The 19,105-nt window shown below is 38.2% G+C and overlaps 1 protein-coding gene across 1 annotated transcript in view; it reads left to right on the top strand.

Annotated features, from left to right (window-relative positions):
• Positions 1–2,418: 2,418 nt before the first annotated feature.
• The window catches only part of LOC149153391 (uncharacterized), a 112,133-nt gene continuing 95,446 nt past the window's right edge, over positions 2,419–19,105 (top strand). Inside the window, exons 1-4 of the mRNA XM_089443810.1 lie at positions 2,419–4,591; positions 11,565–12,364; positions 12,476–12,709; positions 12,802–12,986. Of these exons, the coding sequence (XP_089299936.1) occupies positions 2,563–4,591; positions 11,565–12,364; positions 12,476–12,709; positions 12,802–12,986 (3,248 nt within the window). The 5' untranslated portion in view covers positions 2,419–2,562. The remainder of the gene's footprint in view (positions 4,592–11,564; positions 12,365–12,475; positions 12,710–12,801; positions 12,987–19,105) is intronic.

The raw sequence follows: 19,105 nt of genomic DNA, 5'->3' as shown, positions 1-19,105 counted from the left end.
CTTCCTCAACTCTATCTACTTATCTACATGTTCAAATAATAATCCCCCACATGAGAATGTAGCTTCATGACTCAATTGTGTATGGGTATGTAGAACATTTCAATAGGTCAGTAAGGGAAAATGAGAATGCTCTCTTGTGCAATGTGATAATGCATTTGGAGAAGCAACAATCAAGATCCGTCAAATGGGATTAGTCAATTCAAATTGACATGAAGAGAGGGCACAAGAAAATAAATGGTTTGAATTTCCATGGGACTTGAATGCCTATGTGAACAGAGCCACTTACACTCCTCATAACTTATACTCAACCCCCATGCCCTTATAACTATGGAAGGTGAACTTTCCCACAAACCACCACCTACATTAAATTATTGGTGTTTTGGGCTTATAATAAGGCACATAGTGAAAAGATGAAGATTAGAAAACTTAAGTGACTTAGGATTGTTCGTTATCCCTTTTTATCCTACTTTCCTCTTCCCCTCTTGTTGGAATCATATCCCCTCTTATGCTCTTAGTAGTCAACCTTTGACCTTTATATTATTTTTTGAAATAATATTTATATAGCTTGTGTATACCATGGAAAGTCTATCCCATGGCATATAGAAAGTATATTAATGGAAGAAGTACAAGCCTACATATTCACTAATTGGACCATACTCTTGAGCTATTCACTAGGAATTTATACAAGATATTTACACCATCACACATAGAATCATTCACATAACTTGTCTCAAATCGTTATATTCACTCATCTTTAATTTGATCCAAAATATGGAAAAGGTCAAAATAAAGATATTACATAACATATATCACCTATTACATAAAAACTAGTTATCTTAAATCTCCTTTTATGACTTTTCATATGATAATGACTTCTTGTACATATTAAAGAATCTTACATAAAATATGACTTTTCATATGATGATAGCTTGTTACATAAAATATGACTTTTCATATGATAATAGATTCTTACATAAAATTAACACATTTTCAACAATAATTATTATTAATCTTTTAAATAGCTTAATCAATGAAATGATAAATATTTATTATTTTGAATATAGTATTGAAAATATTTTTATAACATCGAAGAAAATTCAATTATTTAATATTATTAATTTAATATTAATATTAAATTTAATCCATTTAAATTTAAAATCTCCTAATTATTATATTTTAATATAATATCCTTTAAAAATTCCAATTAAGCACATCATAAATATAAATAAATATTTATGATATAATATCTTAAACCTATATCATTGTATTCAAAATTAAAACAAATTTCAATATTTTTATTAATAATCTCTTTTTAAAATTGATACCCAACGTATGGATCCTAAATTTTCATATTTATTTAATTATAGTGGATAACATCCCCGAGAGAAGCGTGGTTGCTCATCTTCCCAACTTTTTATTTAATATCCCCAAAAAGAGTTCTATTGGGATACAACAAAGCTCCATTTTGTGTTCTATGGCCATCATGGTTTATAGTTTACTTAATAGGGTTGGGGAAATTTTTTTCCTTTTTGGAGTTTGGTCTGTTTTTTTTCTTAATAATAATGTTGGAGGGCCACTTATATGGAAGAAATTTAATATGTAGGGCCACTTATATGGAAGAAATCATTTGCTGTCAATTATGGTGATTGGGATTTTGACCAACCAAAAAAAAAAGTGCATGGCTCCAACATCACTTGAGTATACCACATGCCCTTGTTCTTAAAAATATGCTTGTTCTTAAAAATATGAAAATGTATTTTATATTAATGTAAGAACAGGATGATGGTTATTTTAGCTAAAGTGGTTATAATATAATTTATTTTTTAATAATTTTTATTTTATTTTATATATGTAAATGTGAAAGGGATAGTTGATAGGGTAAATATTTATATAAATTTTTATATTACAATTGATTTTTTCTAGCCATCTTTTAGTGTTTTTGACCTTAGCAATAACATTTTTTTTTAAACAATTAAATATATACAATAAAAAAGTACTTTTTAAATAACAAAACATTTAAATTTCACTTAAAAGATAAAAAACATATAATACTACACATGACCTTGGTTTTTTTCCGTGAATAAGCCCCTTCATAAAATCACAACAACGTAAAGCAAAAATTTATTCCTGCATATACTTGAGTATGGGAAACGATGTTCAGTTATCGGCGTTCATTTGAAATCTCCTTGTTCTTTCTTAGATCCTTCCTCGTTCACGGACAAGGGAATACCACCACCTTTGCCTTTCATTTGAAATCTCCTGGTTCTTTCACAGATCCTTCCTCCTTCATGGAGAAGGGAATACCACCACCTTTGCCTTTTCAAGGGAAAGTTACATTTATAACGTGACATGACGTCCCACTCAATTAGTTGTCCTGCAGCAGGAAAAATATAGATTCGGTTGTGTGTAAGCCGTGCTCATGAAGAAACTAATTGAACGAGGAATATGTAGATCGGGTTCTGTGCAAATCGTGCTCTGGAAGAAAAGAATTTACATCCTGCTTATATCCCGCTGCAGAGCAGACCGGGCTGGTAAGGTCCTGTTATCTCAGATTGTGCGACGATGGAGAAACTTGAAGGGGCTATACGTAAGCGTTATGACAACCAGAGTGATAGACGATCACAGTATGGATCTTGGCGAAGCACCAGTGATGATTTTCGGCAAACAAGATCGCAAAATGGAGATCAAAGCTCCTGGAGGCACCCAAACACTTCCAGTGAGGTTCAGTCATGGAAACGGTCATCTTCTTCAGGGGGTCAGTCATGGAAACGGCCTAATGTGGGTTCTAATCCTGCCCCCGCCAATACACAAGCTCGTCCAGAAGAGCGGTTCAGGGTAAGGGCATCGGCCTTGCGGTTGGGTAAGGTCTTGAATTTGGATTTGACACAGGGCTATGGCTTTCTTGCTCCCATCGGAACTGTGGCTCAATCAAACAACGTCTATTTAAGATTTAAAGGCACGTCCAATGTAGAGACAGGCATGCTCCAGCTGGAAGTAGGGGATGTTTTTGAATTTGTTTCCAATGAAACACCAGACAGGCCAAGGGCAATTTATGCCCGCTTAGTGCAATGCATTCCAAGAAGTTCAGAAGCTTTAGCTTTTTACTTGGAGACACTTTTGAGCCAATGCCGAGCAGGCACCGGAAGCAATGTTCTGCGAGATATTACAAAATGCTCAGCTGGATTTCTGCAGGTATTAAATTTGCAGAAGCCAGGTTTTAATCTTGTATACTCTGTATTAGAGTTCGTTAACATTATCTCTCATGACAACGAGGCAGAATTATATACTGCAAGGTTGAAGCAGTTCTATAGGCTTTTCAGTGGTACTACTCTCTTGCATTGGTCTCTGAAAGAGTATATTGTAGATATATTCAACTCAGCTTCAGCAGAAAAGCTGCTCAAGAAGTTCATGATACGCCTGGCAGAATACTGTACTGAAACAGTTTCTGATGTTTTGCCGTTGTTGAACGACATGGTGTTTCAAATAAAGAGCGGAGAAAACCGTGATTGCCACTGTCAGTTCCTTCTGGGTTTGCTCACTGCTCAGGCGGGAAATGCAATTTCCTTAACGAACGCTAATCTTCCATGGAATAAAGTGCCGCTGTTACCTGAAATTACAGGTTTACAAACAGATGACGAGGCTTTGGGAAATTGTTTGAAGGGTCTCCCTTGTGTTAAGAAGAAGGGAAGCTATGGTTCTATTGATGATTACATGGACACTTATTTTCGATTGCTCCACGAGGATTGCTTCTGGGGTTTGAAGAAGGGTATCTCTGCTCTAAGGAAGAAGTCGTTACAGGATGCGCCAAGGCACGTGAAGATTTGGAAAAATGGTTATGTTCTGGGAATCCATTTCGGTGGAAGCTATTCTGGCATAACTGTGGCTATACATGTAGAAAAGCTGAAGAATTATAAGGGTCCACTGTCCGGAAGCCTTCTTTGCCTCTCCGATGATGGAGGGAACTTTGAGTCCCCAATTTGGGGCGTTGTGGCTCACTGTCAAAATTCTGTGAATGGAATGATCATGTTTGTAGGGATTGGGATTGTGGATGGAAGAGGCGGAACTGGAGAAGTGGAGATCCAAGCAATTGGCCGACTCTTGTGTGCGAGCTCGAATATTGTGATAGCTGAAAGCCCTACATTTTACAAGGCCTATCAGCCTGTATTGAAAGCATTGCAGGAGAAAGATATGGAAAATTTTCCTTTCACAGAAGAGCTTGTATACGCAGAATGGCCAAATAAGCCTCCAGCTTATCTCACTCCGACGACTACGCTGAACTGGAGGTGTATATTTAACGAAGAGAAGGAAAGCCCTGCAATTGAAAACACAAGCAATATCAAAATGAGAAGCTTGAGTTTTATGTCCAGCGTTTTCACTGGTAGTTCGGTCCAGGGCCATAACGAAGCAAACATTTCCAGTGATCGTTCGGTCCAAAAGGATAACGAGGGAAACGCCATCAGATGTCAGGTCCATGAGTTGGACAACTTGATAAAATCTGGATATAAAACCAGCCTCGACCACAGTCAAATTAAAGCAATTGAACTTGCTCTCAGAAATCGAGTAGCTTTGATTCAAGGACCTCCGGGCACAGGTATGTATATGGGAATGTCGTGTTTTAGGCTTCTTGGGATGCTATCTGTATAATTGATTTCATCGCATTGCACAGGCGACACTAGTTATCATTCACAGACAAGGTCGTCTGTGTCATCAATGGTTATGGCAGGGTTTAAAAACCAGTGTTTAATAAGTCAAAGAATTACTGAATCAGGGTTTTACATTTCGAAAACAGAATACTTCTATTTGTTTCAGTAGACCAGTGATGAATATGCTAAAATGTCACCATAAATGTGCAAACAATTTTCGAAAAGTTGAATTGCCATTAGTTTTATGTACACAATTTTCAAAAGCTGAATTGCCTATTTAGTTTAAAGTTACCTGCGATTGTTAGAAAAAGGATTTTAAGTTACATTTATCAAACAGAGTATTTTTATTTGTTGGTGTAGACTAATATGTATATACAATTTGTTAGGTTAGAATTTAGACCTATGTGATTTTTACACAAAAATCATATAAGAGATTTTTAGTCTACCATATTTGACATCAAGTTAAAATTTGATGGAAAATTATATCTTGGCATCAAGTTAGGACTAGATGAAAAATCATATCTTGAGAAGATGAAGAACCATATCTTGGCATCAAATTAAATAGACAAAAAGAAATGTTTACTAAATATAAAACTAGTTGACCAAAAATAAATATCTATTATTAATAAATTTATAATATAAAGAAAGTAACGGTCAGCAAATTAAATTAACTTAATTCTTTTTAGTCAAAAGTAAACAAATAACCTAAAATTGCAAAAAAATGAATGAAATAAAATGGTCAAACCTAAATAATCAAACAATAAAATAATAAAAATAATAATAAGAAAATAGATAAATAAGATAAACAAAAAATATAAATAAAAATAACCTAACCTATAATAAATAAATAAAAATAAAAGAAATCTCTGAAATTCTAACTAGAAAAAGAAGAGAGAAAAAGAAGAAAAATAATAATAATAAATAAAGAAAAAATCAAATAATAATAATAAAGTAAAAATATAAATTCTAAAAACTTAAGAAAATAAGCAGGGATCCAACATTTACTTATATTTCAACCATTAGGTCTCTTTTCAATTTCCATGGCCTCCTTGAATTTACGGTGATGAAAATGATCAACCCTTGCAATGACCCTAGCCTCTTCCATGCAAATGTGATGTTTTGTCTTCTCCATGTTCGGCCAAAGCTAACGAGCGAGACCTCCTATGTTTGATGTCAGTTGTGTGTCCCTGAATTCGCTGAACCCTTGCAATGACCCTAGCCTCTTCAATGCAAATGTGATGTTTTGTCTTCTCCATGTTCGGCCAAAGCTAAGGAGCGAGACCTCCTATGTTTGATGTCGGTTGTGTGTTCCTGAATTCTCTGATTTATTGGGCGGGCAGTTTCACCATTATACAGAGTCCCCTTCCACAGGAGCATGGATGACATAAACACATTTCCCATCTTTAAGATCCACAGGGTCCCTCACAGATCTAAAGGAACTTCAAATAGTGTTTAGGGGCCTATATTTTAATTGTAAATAGAACATGAAAGATAATTATCACAAATCTAAAGGAAGTTCACACATCTAAAGGAACTTCAAATAGTGTTTAGGGGCCTATATTTTAATTGTAAATAGAACATGAAAGAAATAATTATCCCTCACAGATCTAAAGGAACTTCACACATTTTAATTGTAAATAGAACATGAAAGAAATAATTATCCCTCACGGACTTCACACATGTAAAGGAACTTCAAATAGTGTTTAGGAACCTATATTTTAATTGTAAATAGAACATGAAAGAAATAATTATATATATTTTTATTTAAACAAGATAATCTTATTTAAAAAACTAAAAACAAAATTTGAGTGAAATTATAGAAGCTTAAAATTATTTTTAATCATGAAATAAGTTTTAAGTTATTTAAATATAATGAAAGTTTACCTTACTATATTATTATTAGTAACATAGGAAGCCTACTTTCTTGGAAAAAAAATAGGAAATTTACTTCTTTAAGAAGCATTAAATCATTAATCAAATCTTGATTTTCTTTAAATGATAGTTAAGTCAACCAGCATATCCCAATACCAATTAATAAAACTTCTAATAGATTTTAGATATTTACTATATACACTTTTCTATTATATAATAGTTAAGTCAACCAAAATATCCCACTACCAACTAATAAAACTTCTCATAGATTTTAGATATTTGCCATATACGCTTTTGTATTATATAGAAATATATATAATTTGAATTTATCTCATAAAAAAATACACTCACTAAATACATTGTTTACTTAAAACATATTTAATATAATAAAAAATTATTATTTTTTCAAAGATAAAGTTATATAAATTAAACGAATTATATTATTTTTTTAATTTTTAATATATATTAAAAAAATAACAATTTTTTTTGAAAATCTAGTGAAATGGAATATATTATTTTATTTCAAATATTTTTAATATAATTAAAAATTATTATTTATTTAAGCATAAAATATTAAATAAACCATACTAATCCTATGAATAGGTAATATACATTAAAAAATTAAAAGAGCATAGAATGTACCTAAATGTCTGGAAAGTCTTTCTTAGATGGAATGAAAATCAACCTTTTTATATAATATTAGCGAGTTATTAGCCACTAAATTATTTCTTGTAAGAGAGATTTTTTTTTTTTAAGAGATTACTATTTTTCTATTCCAAAAAAAGAAAAGGAGGCATGCTCCCAATACATCAAAGGCAAAATAGAGAGGGGCATCTTGGAAGAAAAACACAGGGCAAACAATCCTTATCTTCCATGCCCTTCTCCCTTTGATTCTGAGAATACCAATGGCACTATCCTTATAAATACATACGAATTGATTCAACAGAAATTTACATTTACATAGCATAGAAAACTACTAGAGGAAGAACTTTGCAGAAAGAAGTGGAATGGAGAATTAGCATCTATTTTTTGTTCACTAAAGGCTCTCGCTGAGAATGAGGCCGGTTCTTGCTGCTTTGGTAGTTAGAATTTTCTCTTGTCTGATTGATTAGTAAGCTCTTCAGGTAGTTGACAGTGTCATCCATGTGCTTACACTTATGTTTTAGTGCTGCAATTTCTTTCCTCTACTCGTCCAGCTGTCTCTTAAGGAAAGAATTCTCAGACTTGGCATGAAATTTTAGATCCTTGATCGTTTCTCTTATCTGATCGATCATGTACTTGTTTGCTCTACATACTGTGCAATTCTCACACTTTGGAACATTTGCCAGAGGATTCCAATCCATATTTTCTGAGGGATGAAGGCGACCTCTCCAAAAGGGAAATGCAGGGGCAAGAAACAACAGGGAGGAGGAACAAATACTTCCACAAGTAAGGCCTATAGAGACCATCAACTGCCAATGAGAGGGATACAGAATTGCGATGACTAAAGTGACTCTCTTTAGAAACATAGGATTAAGCCAAGTATCGATTCTGGTATTAAACCACAAGATTTGCGCGAGGGAGAGGAACCCAGCAAAGGCGGAGTGGATGAGCTCATTCACCAAAGGAGCGCATTAACAATTACAGAAAGTTTGAGAACAACTACTGAGACAAGGAGGATAATAAAGGAGGACGAAGATAACTATCCCCCGGGACAGGAAGACGACAGAGAGGAAAAGAAGCGATGAGTTGAGATCGATCGGAGGGAGGGGGTGGATATATAGCTGCGCGGAGGGCCACTGCAAGATAAAAATCTTGAGCATTTCACGGGAAGCATGAATGGCTACTATTCTCTTGGTAGACGAAATCTGACAATGTTGTCTGTTCATGGAGATTTTCCTAATTTTCCTGTGATTCTGAGTTCTTGCTTTTCGAGCTGAAACGACTGTTGCCCACCTTGATGTCCTTGATTTGAGTGCGATTCTCTGCATATGGTGACTTGAGGTCCTATGGAATTGGTTTTTGGGCAATCTCATTGTCTATTCTGGATTCTCCCATTGGACGTGAAACTGCAAGATTAGCCTGCTTATCAGTAGTACAATTATTTTCTCTTAGGATGTGCTTGAAGGTGACTTCTCCAAGATACTGCAATTTTTTTTCCACCTTTTTTGTTATTTGGCTCAGAGCCTTATTCTTGAGGCTTCTTCTCTCCACCATCGAATGAATAATTATTGCAGAGTCCCCCATTATGACTGGATTCTTCATTCCTCGCTGACTTAAGATTTCTGTTCCCAAGAGGAGGTCGTACGCTTCTGCTCTGTTGTTGGATAATTCTCCTAATCCCCATTCATAAGTGATGGGATTTATTCCTCCTGGATCGAAAATGAGTCCTCCTGCTCCAGCCTTGCCTGGGTTAGACTTAGAAGCCCCATCAAACAATAAGTAGGGTATTTTTAAATTTTTTGACCATGTTTTGAATTCCTCTTTTTTCACTCTGATTTTCCAGTTCTGAATGTTGATAGGAGATTTGCTAATGTTTATTTTTTGTTTCTTGCTCATCGCAAATTCGATCCAGGTTCTTTCTCAAGTTGCATGTGTTCGACATCTATTGCTTTAGCTCCTTTGGAATTAATAAATTTTGTTGTCATGCTCCAAGTTTTAGCCAAAATTGTCATGATACTTGGAGAGTGATCTTTGAATATCCTCTGATTTCTTGCTAACCAGATTTGCCAACACAAAAATGAGGGTGAACTGATCCAATACCTTTTAATTGTTTCTTTATTTTTAAAAGTATATGGATACTTTTTTTTCCAAGTTGATAGCAGCTCATGCAAAGGCAACGATTGTTGAGAACAAACCTCCAGGGGTCTTACTAGCAGTAGCCAACAATCTCGAGCAAAAGGACATCCCACAAAGAGATGTTGGATGCTTTCTTCACTCATCTGGCACATTGCACAACGAGAAGGGCCTTCATAACCTTTCTTTTTAAGGTTATCAGCTGTAAGAATTTTGCCTTTGAGGAGAGACCACATGAAAACTTTGATTTTTGGTAGGCTTTCTATTTTTCATGCCTCCCTCCAGTGTTCCCAATCACGATTTTCAAGCTGATGTAAAGTGGCATATCCAGATTTGACTGAATAGTCCCCTCCATCAGGATCCCAATGGAGAGAATCTTGTGTCCTTGCTCAATGGTGTTACACCCTTAAGATGTGAAATTAAATTCCTCCATTGAGGGACCAGGCATTGGGGAAGGTTGTGGATCTTCCAATCTTCCCATTCTCCACCTCTCCAGATAGAGATGTCTTCCAGAGTACTGATTCCTTTTGTTTTCATCCACCTTCTTAGCTCATGAAGATTTTCTTGAAGGGCTATAGGCTGATTTCCCATTATTATGTCCTTCCATATTTTGGTAAGTTTACCATTCCCATGGATTTTGGAGGAATTTCTTTGATGAGGGAAAGGGTATTTTTTATGAAACTCCAGATCTGGGAGTAGGGCCTTATTGGGGAACCTTTATCCATTAAAAGTTTTTATTATGGTTCATGTATTTTACTTCCAGGATTTTCTTCCACCAACTACTCTCTCCAGTTATAAATCTCCATGTTATTTTTGCTCCCAGTGCCAAATTCCTTATCCCAGGATGTCCTATAGCTAGACCTCCTTTCTCATGAGGTTGAGATAAAGGCCTCTTGAATCCATTTAATACGGTCCATTTTTGAAGATTAAATCTCTGTCCTCTTTTGTTTCGAAGTGAAATCTAAAATAACCTCTTCCACAAAACCTGATAGAGATTTTCCCCATTATGGAGGATGCTTAGTTTCTTTCCACCCATTTGAGAATTGATGGGGGGGGGAGGCCAGAGGCCAGTAAATTGTCCAACCAATCCTCGCTCAGAGAGGGATAGAGCAGTGCGACGATAAAGGGAAGGAGGGAGGATTATTTCTGGTATTTCATTGATCTTCTTTACAAACTTGGATATTGAGGGCTTGGGTCGAGACGGACCAAGGGAGGAGATCAGAGAGGCAAAGGCTTCAGCGTTTTCACCCAGTTGAGCTGAAGATTCAAGAATAGAGGCAGAGATCGACTCAGCCACAAGAGGAGGCTCCACAGGCCATCGCACGCCAAAAACAAGGCAGCTAGCCCCGGAAGCCAAGGGAGGAGGGCGCGCTTAGAATTTGAAATCGCCAAGGCGGGAGCAGCGCAATGCTTCGACTCGCTCGTATGAAAATTTTTGTTTTCTTATGGGCCACTAAAGCATCAATTAAAGCCAAGCCTGATTTTCCCAGTAAGATAGAAAATATATTTTCTTATGAACCACTAAACCATCGACTAAAACCTAATTTTCCTAAAAAAAATAGTAATAGGTGAACCAACATTCTGAAATACCACTCAATACATCCTATCTACAATATCAATACTCAACTAAATTATAATGAACTTTACTTTTTATTATATATACATCCTTATTATTTAAATTTATATTCTTAAAAATGTATAAATTTTTAATTATTAAATTTATAAATATATTAACAATATTTTATTTAAATTTATATTCTTAAAAATTATATATTTTTATTTATTAGATTTATAAATATATTATTTATTTAAAATATTTTAATATAATTTAAAAGTTATTATTTATTTAAACATGCAATTGTATAAATTAAAATAATTATACACAGGTTTTTAATAATATACAATATGCATTTTGGAAAAAGAAACATAGAATGTAGGTCCCTGGGTGTCCGGAAACCTTTTTTTAAATATAATGAAAGTTTATCTTTTTATGTACTATATTATTTCTAATAAGATAGAAAGTCTGATTACTTATCAACAAAAAAATACTTAGAAGGCATATGCCTCAATGTCCCCGTTTCTCTGTGTAGTGAAAGCTTAAGGCTAAATTGATAAAATATAGCTTTCTCTGCTTATCTGGCTAGGTAGTGAAATAATATATATGTGTGGGGCTAGGTAGTGAAATTATATATATATATATATTTTTCTTTTCTCCTGCAATGCTCGTAGATGTGCATAACCATTAATATGTCTGCCTGGCCATGGAATAAACAGGGAAATCTTATGTGGGTGTAAAGATGTTGGAGCTCTTATTGACGGCAGATTCTTTGCCTCCTGGTCCTATACTTGTCATGACTTATAAAAACCATGGTCTGGATCAATTTTTATTGTCTTGCTTGAAATTCTGTCCCAAACTGGTGAGGCTAGGAGGGAGAAGCGAGGAACCTGACTTGATGCCCCACAATTTATCTTCTCAAATTGGAAGAATGAACGAACATCGCTCCGATTGGATTGAATGTGCACTTAAGTTGGAACAAGTGCAAGCAGAAATGGAAATAGCTCTGCAACAGCTACGTGAGAGCAGCTTTTTGAATGCGGAGTCCTTAATGGATTCCATGCCCGAAAAGCAGGTGAGACAATTGATTTCTAAGAGCGAAATTGGTAGAGATCTCTTAAAGCATTTTCCCGAAGAAATCTCCCTTCTGGAATCTATTCGAGGTGGACTTAGCAGAGGGGAGGAAACTAGAAATCTTGTGACCTCGCTATATAAAACTCTCTCTAAGAACATTAGGGAGTGGATGCCCAAGAGGGAGACATTCGAACTGGTAGAAAACTGTTTCTCTGTTGTTAAGCCACTGCAAAGATTGGACGAGACTGGATATTCTAATACTAGTGATACTGGGTCAGAAGACGGTGAGCAAACAAGTGATGACGAAGAGTATGAAGTAGAGATAGATGTCCAAAGTAATCATGATACAAAAAATAAGTCATGGTTGGAAGAGAACTTCTTTCCTTGCAGAAGGGAAGCAAATGATAGTTGGCCCTCTGGTGGGGCTAAACAACTTCATATGCATGTAAGCTTTCAAAACCTTGATTCATTGATCCTCTTTTATATAAGTGCCTAAATCTCGAACTCCTGATACGAAATTTACTTTTCTAAGTCTTCAGCTGCTTCGGTTTTGCAGTTAGATTTAAATAGATATCAGTGGCTGCTACACGAGAATCCGTGGTATTTAAATCAAAACCTTCGGGTATTATTAGTACACGTGATCACCCAAGCCAAGTATGAGAAGGCTTTGAAAAGCTTTGCAGATATTAAGAATAAGTACGCTGAAATATGCGAGGTTATGCGGGAGATCAATCAGCTACGGCAGCTAGAAGTGCTTCGCGGGTCACAGATTGTGGGTATGACGACCACTGTAAGTTGTCTCGTTTTCTTCAGAATAGATTGGAACTTTGAAATAGAATGTAAAGGATCGCAATAAACATCTGATTTCACTAAGTGTCGCAGGGAGCAGCGTTGTATCGGGACGTTCTTAAAAAGCTTCAACCAGCAATTATTTTTGTTGAAGAAGCTTCCGAGATTTTGGAACCTCAACTGCTCGCAGTGCTTGAACCGACCATTCAACATCTAATTTTGATTGGTGATCACTATCAGCTACCTCCCCGTGTAGCGTGTTATGAACTTGAGCGCTGGTATGTACACCTGTCTTTGTCTGGTTTCTGGTTTTAACAGATTGTCACAAAAGATTTAGCGTACAAATATGTTCCAAATCATGCTTAAAATAACTGTATATATCTTATAGCCAAAGTAGAGAAAGATATTTTAATGTGGGAAGTATCCCACATAACCTTGACACAGGGTTTGCATTTAGATACCTTTTAATTCAAAAAATTCCAAATCATGCTTAAAATAACTGTACACACCTTATAATCAAAGCAGGAGAGATATCAATGTAGGAGAAATCCCACATAACACAGGGTTTGAATTTAGAAGACTGTTGTTTCATTGGCAAAGGGGATCAATGTGAGATTATCATTTAGCCATACATTCCACCAATCAAAGAGTTATTAATCTGGATATACGTGTAAGAATAGACTTTCATCACAAAGGATCAACCAAAGCAATAGGGTCAACTACACCGCACAGAACACCTGAACTCCATCAGCCCGATCGAGGAGAAGGTAATCACTGTTAGCATGATCAAGTCCACGCAGTTAGCACTGTATATTTGGAACTAACTAGACATAAGATTCACAAATGGCATACCAAGTCATATATAATCCTGCAACTAATCTTGTCTCTTTTTGCTGTAATATAAAGGGAGATCTAATGAACATCTATCTCCAAAATAAGCATGCATTTACAAAATGTACATATGCAGTTCAATGAAAGGGACAGTAAATTAACTAAGGCTACAACTTTATGTTGTGCGAGAGAAATACACACAATCACATGAGCTACTATTCATAGAGAAATACACACACTCACATGAGTTACTGTTCATAAAATTTATTGCTTGCATTGTTTTATAAATGAGATATAAATACACTTAATTTCTTTTAGGGAAACTCTCCAAGAAAGATATAGAAAAGTATCTCTAAGACATGATTTGCTAATAATAGATATTCTAGACAGCTAAGTTTTTCTAGAGCTTTTTGTAGTAAAAGAATTTGGATTTATTGTAAATCTAAGTGATCTATGTGAATATTGGTGGCCACCCGCCTATTCCCCCTAGACCTCTAGTTGGTTTCATCAGTTTCCTTGATTATAGAAACATTTACTACTTTTAGTTTTTTTTGGGTCCTCAACTTTCAGAGCTGTTTTGACCACCTAAACAACATTTTTTTGAGGTGCGCAACAAGCCCTTTCAAGGGCCTGCCACAAATCATCTAGTACTCGAAGAGATGTTTCCGACGAGGTATCGTACGCACCAAACGGGGATCATATGACCAAGTTACGACCCGAGAAGTTGGCTACCCAACGAAGCCCACAAACTTTTGGTGTTCCATCTCCTACGATTAGGATTTTGGTTGTTTAGGGTTTCCCTTTATTGTTCAATAATAAAAAGGCCCTTGAGCCTCATTGTAACACAGATCCGAGGGATGTAGCCAGCACATCTCTTCTCAAAGATAAGCTGCCATCGTCCGAGCTAGTTTATTTCCATTATGCTTGTAAGCATCTTTCAACGCTTTGATATTACTAAAATGAAGATTTATTTCTATTGCATCTTTGCGTTGATGTTTATATCTATATTTTGTTGTGTTCCTGCATAAGTCCAGATCACTAAGACAATGAACTTTCTACAACTAAACTAGATCCATCTTAATTTTGGATCTACATGTTACCACTCAAACTAGCAGGGGACCTAAAAGGGGTTCCTAAGACGGCAACTACTAGGTTAAGGGCAATGGTGGAGGCTTAGCCCACTGTCACCACAATGAAGTCTCCCTACTCTTTACGGACTTTCATCAATGGGATGAGTCCCGGTAGTGTAGGGATCACTTGTAAAGTATATGTCAATGGATAGGGGGAAAGTGACTCTGGAAACCCTTTCCCAAGGATGGAGTGTGTTGATTTGGGGTAGCATTGGATGTGCTCTAGCCACGAAATTTGGTGAAGAGGTTGGGGCACATGAGATCTCCAATACCCAGAAAGGGTTTGGATAGATTCTAAACAGGTCAGGAGATATTAAAACAATTAATATTTTTAATGGAGTCCCTAAGTCTAAACTCAGGGAAAATAAAATATTAATGTGTATTAATATGAAACTGTGTTAGAATGGTCCAAAAGACATGGATCAAGCCAAATCTAATCTTAGCCGTTGATTAGGGACTTAATCTCGGTCGTTGATATGTCAACAGGAAAAATATAAGAGGAGGCTTGAGGGTCACTTGGAGAACACACCAGAGTGATCAGTCACTCTATTCTTTAGAGCGGGGTTTGCTAAGAGAGATAAAATTAGTGATCGGGAGTTGCAGCTGAGGGGCATTGAATACAAAGAGACAGAAAGGCAGAGATAGTGCTGGAAGAGCAACAAGTAGCCAGAGAAAGTGACGCAGTAGCCTCCAGGGCTCAAGCAGGGCCACACAGAGGCAGCGAGGAGCTGCGCAGAGCCTCAAAGAGGTCAGCGTTGCTGACGCAGAGGGCCAGAGGGCCGACGCAGACCCATTCAGGGTGACACAAAGTCAGCGCTGGGCAGAGGGAGGCTGACGCTGTCCAAAAAGTGCAGACGTTGGGGTTTTTGGGGCAGATTGGAGCTGAGGAGCTGCTGGAAGGATTATCCGGGGTTTCAGCTAGGAGATTTGTCTCAAACTGAGAGGTATCAATGCCAAGAAAATTCTCTGTTGGGTAGGCTAGTTTCGACACCCAGATTGTACTCTGATATTGCTTAATAAGAAAACCCTCAGATAGCTGCACTGGTTTTCCCACATTGGGTTTTTCTGGGGACACTGGTCCAAAAATAATGGTGTCATATGGTGTGATTGTTTTTGTTTCTTTCAGTTGTTGATCTGTAATATGTTGAGCATGCATTAGTGTTTATTTTCAGTATTTACATTGTAAATAACTTGTTAAGTAACAGAACAAGTAGGTAGGAATAAATCAGATAAAGTGCATGGAGGGTTTATAACCAAGTAAGACGTAGAAACTTCAACATGGTATCAGAGTGTGATTGCAGATCACAGGAGGATTGAGGACATCAGCTGAGAGGAGCAATAGCAGCAAAAAACAGTTGTCCCGAGGTGAAAGAAGTTGTTTCTAGCAAAGCAGCAACAAGGGAAGGGTGACGCAGTGCCTGCGTCATCAAGGGTGAGCCGGGAAGAGGCAGCGCAGACGCTAAGAAAGGCAAAGGGAGCCTCACGCAGAAGCTGAGAGGGCTGACGTAGTTGGCTGAGGAGGCCGGTTGTTGGTGTCGAGATTGTGCAGAGCCTAGGAGCTCTCACCTTCAGGTTGCTGGGGTTTAGAAGGCTGTGGGAATATTGCAGAGTGGAGTTGGTGAGGTACTGTAGTTAGAACAGTACCTGACAGAGCAAGGCCAAGACGAGGGAGTTGCTACCGAGGGTTTCTAGCTGAGGAACCCAGATCAGTGGTGCGGTTGCACAAGACGATGAGAGTAGGGGGCATCTCGATAGCGGTAGAAGGATTTCCAGGAGGGAAATCGGGACTCAGAGGGAGTCCAGAAGAGAACTTCTAGACAGGAAGTAGAGACCCGGAGGAGTCGAACAGAGAACTTCTAGGAGGGAAGTAGAAGAGTATCATGGCACTACACGGAGTAGGAGACCAGGATAGATTGGACGGAGCATCGAACTTTGCAGTTTGGAAGGCCAGAATCTTATCTGTACTTGACAGAAATCGTGTTAAGAACTTTGCCTTGAAGGTTATAGCTATCCCAGTCGACCCCAATTATAATGACAAGTACGAGGAGGCAATGGTGAGGGCCAAGAGCATCATCCTTGACGGGGTCAAGGACCATGTAGTACCACACATTGTCGAGAAGGAAACGGCATATGAGATGTGGGAGGCCCTCAAGAAATTGTACCAGCATACTTCTGTGCAGAGAAGAATGCTACTTGAGAATCAGTTGAGGTCGTATCGGATGAAGAAGGGAGAACCGATTGACACCTTCCTCGGAGGATTGAATGAGATCCGAGATTAGTTGACTGCTATAGAAGCCACCCCGGATCAGGAGTTGATGGTGAGGACAGCCCTAAATGTTGTCTCAGAAGACTGGGAGGTATTTGTCCAGAGTATAATGGGCAAAGGGACTCTCCCACCTTGAGACGGGATGTGGGCAGCTCTTCGCCAGGAAGAGATCAGACGACAGTCGAAGACGGGTAGCAACAACAAGGGGATCAAATTCAAGCGAAGATGTTGCCCTAGCATCTGAGGGAAAGCAAGAGAAGTGGAAGAAGGATCTCTCCAAGATCAAGTGCTTCCATTATGGGGAGCTAGGTCATTATGCGACGTAGTGTCCAAGGAAGAAGAGTAAGGGAGAGTCTTCTGAGACTAAGGCAGCGCCAACAAGGGCAAAGAAGGAAGTTTTGACAGACGATGACTGTGCCATGAGTGCACATGCGCAACTTGAGCGGAAGTGGGGAGACATCGAGTTGTAGTCAGGAGGACTACAAACGACGAGGGGCAAGATCCTCGAGGTACCCAACCTTTTGGATTAGACCTTGCTACGGGAGCCTCGAAGAGGAGTAGCAAGACTGGCTGAGTCGAGTAGAGACGGATGCAGATAGAACAGCAAAGAGAGCTACAGTGCAAGAGTCCCGAGACAGCGCGAGGCTAGCAGGCTGTAGCAGTGCGAGAGGCAGGGAGTGTTGCACCAATGCAAGATGGCACAGAGAGGTGTGCAACGATGCGAGATGCTGGGAGTTGTTGCAACAGCGCAGAGCTTAGAAAGGGAGCACTTGTCAGCGGCAGAGGGAGCTTCAACATCAATGGGTGTCTCTAGCCTAATAGAGAGGTTAGATTGGGAGATTAGTTACTTACTTCTCAGTAACTGAGTTGTAGTGCAGCAGTGGGCAGCATGATGCAACATGATGAGAGAAGGTGCAGTGCGGATGCAGTGTTGGGAGAAAGAACCAGCAGCAGCATGGATGCAGAGGGAGTTGTCGTACAGATGTAGCAGTGTTAGTGGCAGAACCATGGGCAGCAGTACAGGATACAACAATGCAGAGGATGGTGGGCAGCAGGCCTAGCATCAGCATAGGGACCAATGCTGGATGATCAGAGTAATACTTAGTGAGGAGTATTGCTAGAGCACAGTCTTCGCTAAGAGGGGGTGTTGATTTGGGGTAGCATCGGATGTGGTTTAGCCACGAAATTTGGTGGAGAGGTTGGGGCACATGAGATCTCCAATACCCAGAAAGGGTTTGGGCAGATTCTAAACAGTTCAGGAGATATTAAAATAATTCATATTTTTAATGGAGCCCCTAAGTCTAAACTTAGGGAAAATAAAATATTAATGTGCATTAATATGAAACTGTGTTAGAATGGTCCAAAAGACATGGATCAAGCTAGATCTAATCTTAGCCGTTGATTAGGGACTTAATCTCGGCCGTTGATATGTCAACAGGAAAAGTATAAGAGGAAGCTTGAGGGTCATTTGGAGAACACAACAGAGTGATCAGTCATTTTATTCTCTAGAGCGCGGTTTGCTAAGAGAGATAAAATTAGTGATTGGGAGTTGCAGTTGAGGGGCATTGAGTACAAAGAGACAGAGAGGCAGAGATAGCGCCGGAAGAGCAACAAGTAGCCAGAGAGAGTGACGTAGTAGCCACTAGGGCTCAAGCAGGGCCACGCAGAGGTAGATCAAGAGTTGCGCAGAGCCTCAGAGAGGTCAGCGTTGTTGACGTAGAGGGCCAGAAGGCTGACACAGGGCCTCCTAAGGCCGACGCAGACCCATTCAGGGTGCGCAGAGCCAGCGCTGGGCAGAGAGGGGCTGACACTATTTAGAAAGAAGGGTAGACGCTGGGGTTTCTGGGGCAGATTGGAGCTGAGGAGACTCTGGAAGGATTATCCGGGGTTTCAGCCAGGAGATTTGTCTCGAACTGAGAGGTATTACTGCCAAGGAAATTCTCTGTTGGGTAGGCTAGTTTCAGCACCTAGATTGTACTTTGATATTGCTTAATAAGAAAACCCTCAGATAGTTGCACCGGTTTTCCCACATTAGGTTTTTCCTGGGACATTGGTCCAAAAATAATGGTGTCATATGGTGTGATTGTTTCTGTTTCTTTTAGTTGTTGATCTGTAATATGTTGAGCATGCATTAGTGTTTATTTTCAGTATTTACATTGTAAATAACTTG

This window comes from Pinus tabuliformis, chromosome 9 (genome assembly GCF_031772625.1).
Source record: "Pinus tabuliformis cultivar Carrire ecotype Pingquan chromosome 9, CPIR1, whole genome shotgun sequence".
Lineage (NCBI taxonomy): Eukaryota > Viridiplantae > Streptophyta > Pinopsida > Pinales > Pinaceae > Pinus > Pinus tabuliformis.
This window is presented reverse-complemented; position numbering and strand designations above follow the sequence as displayed.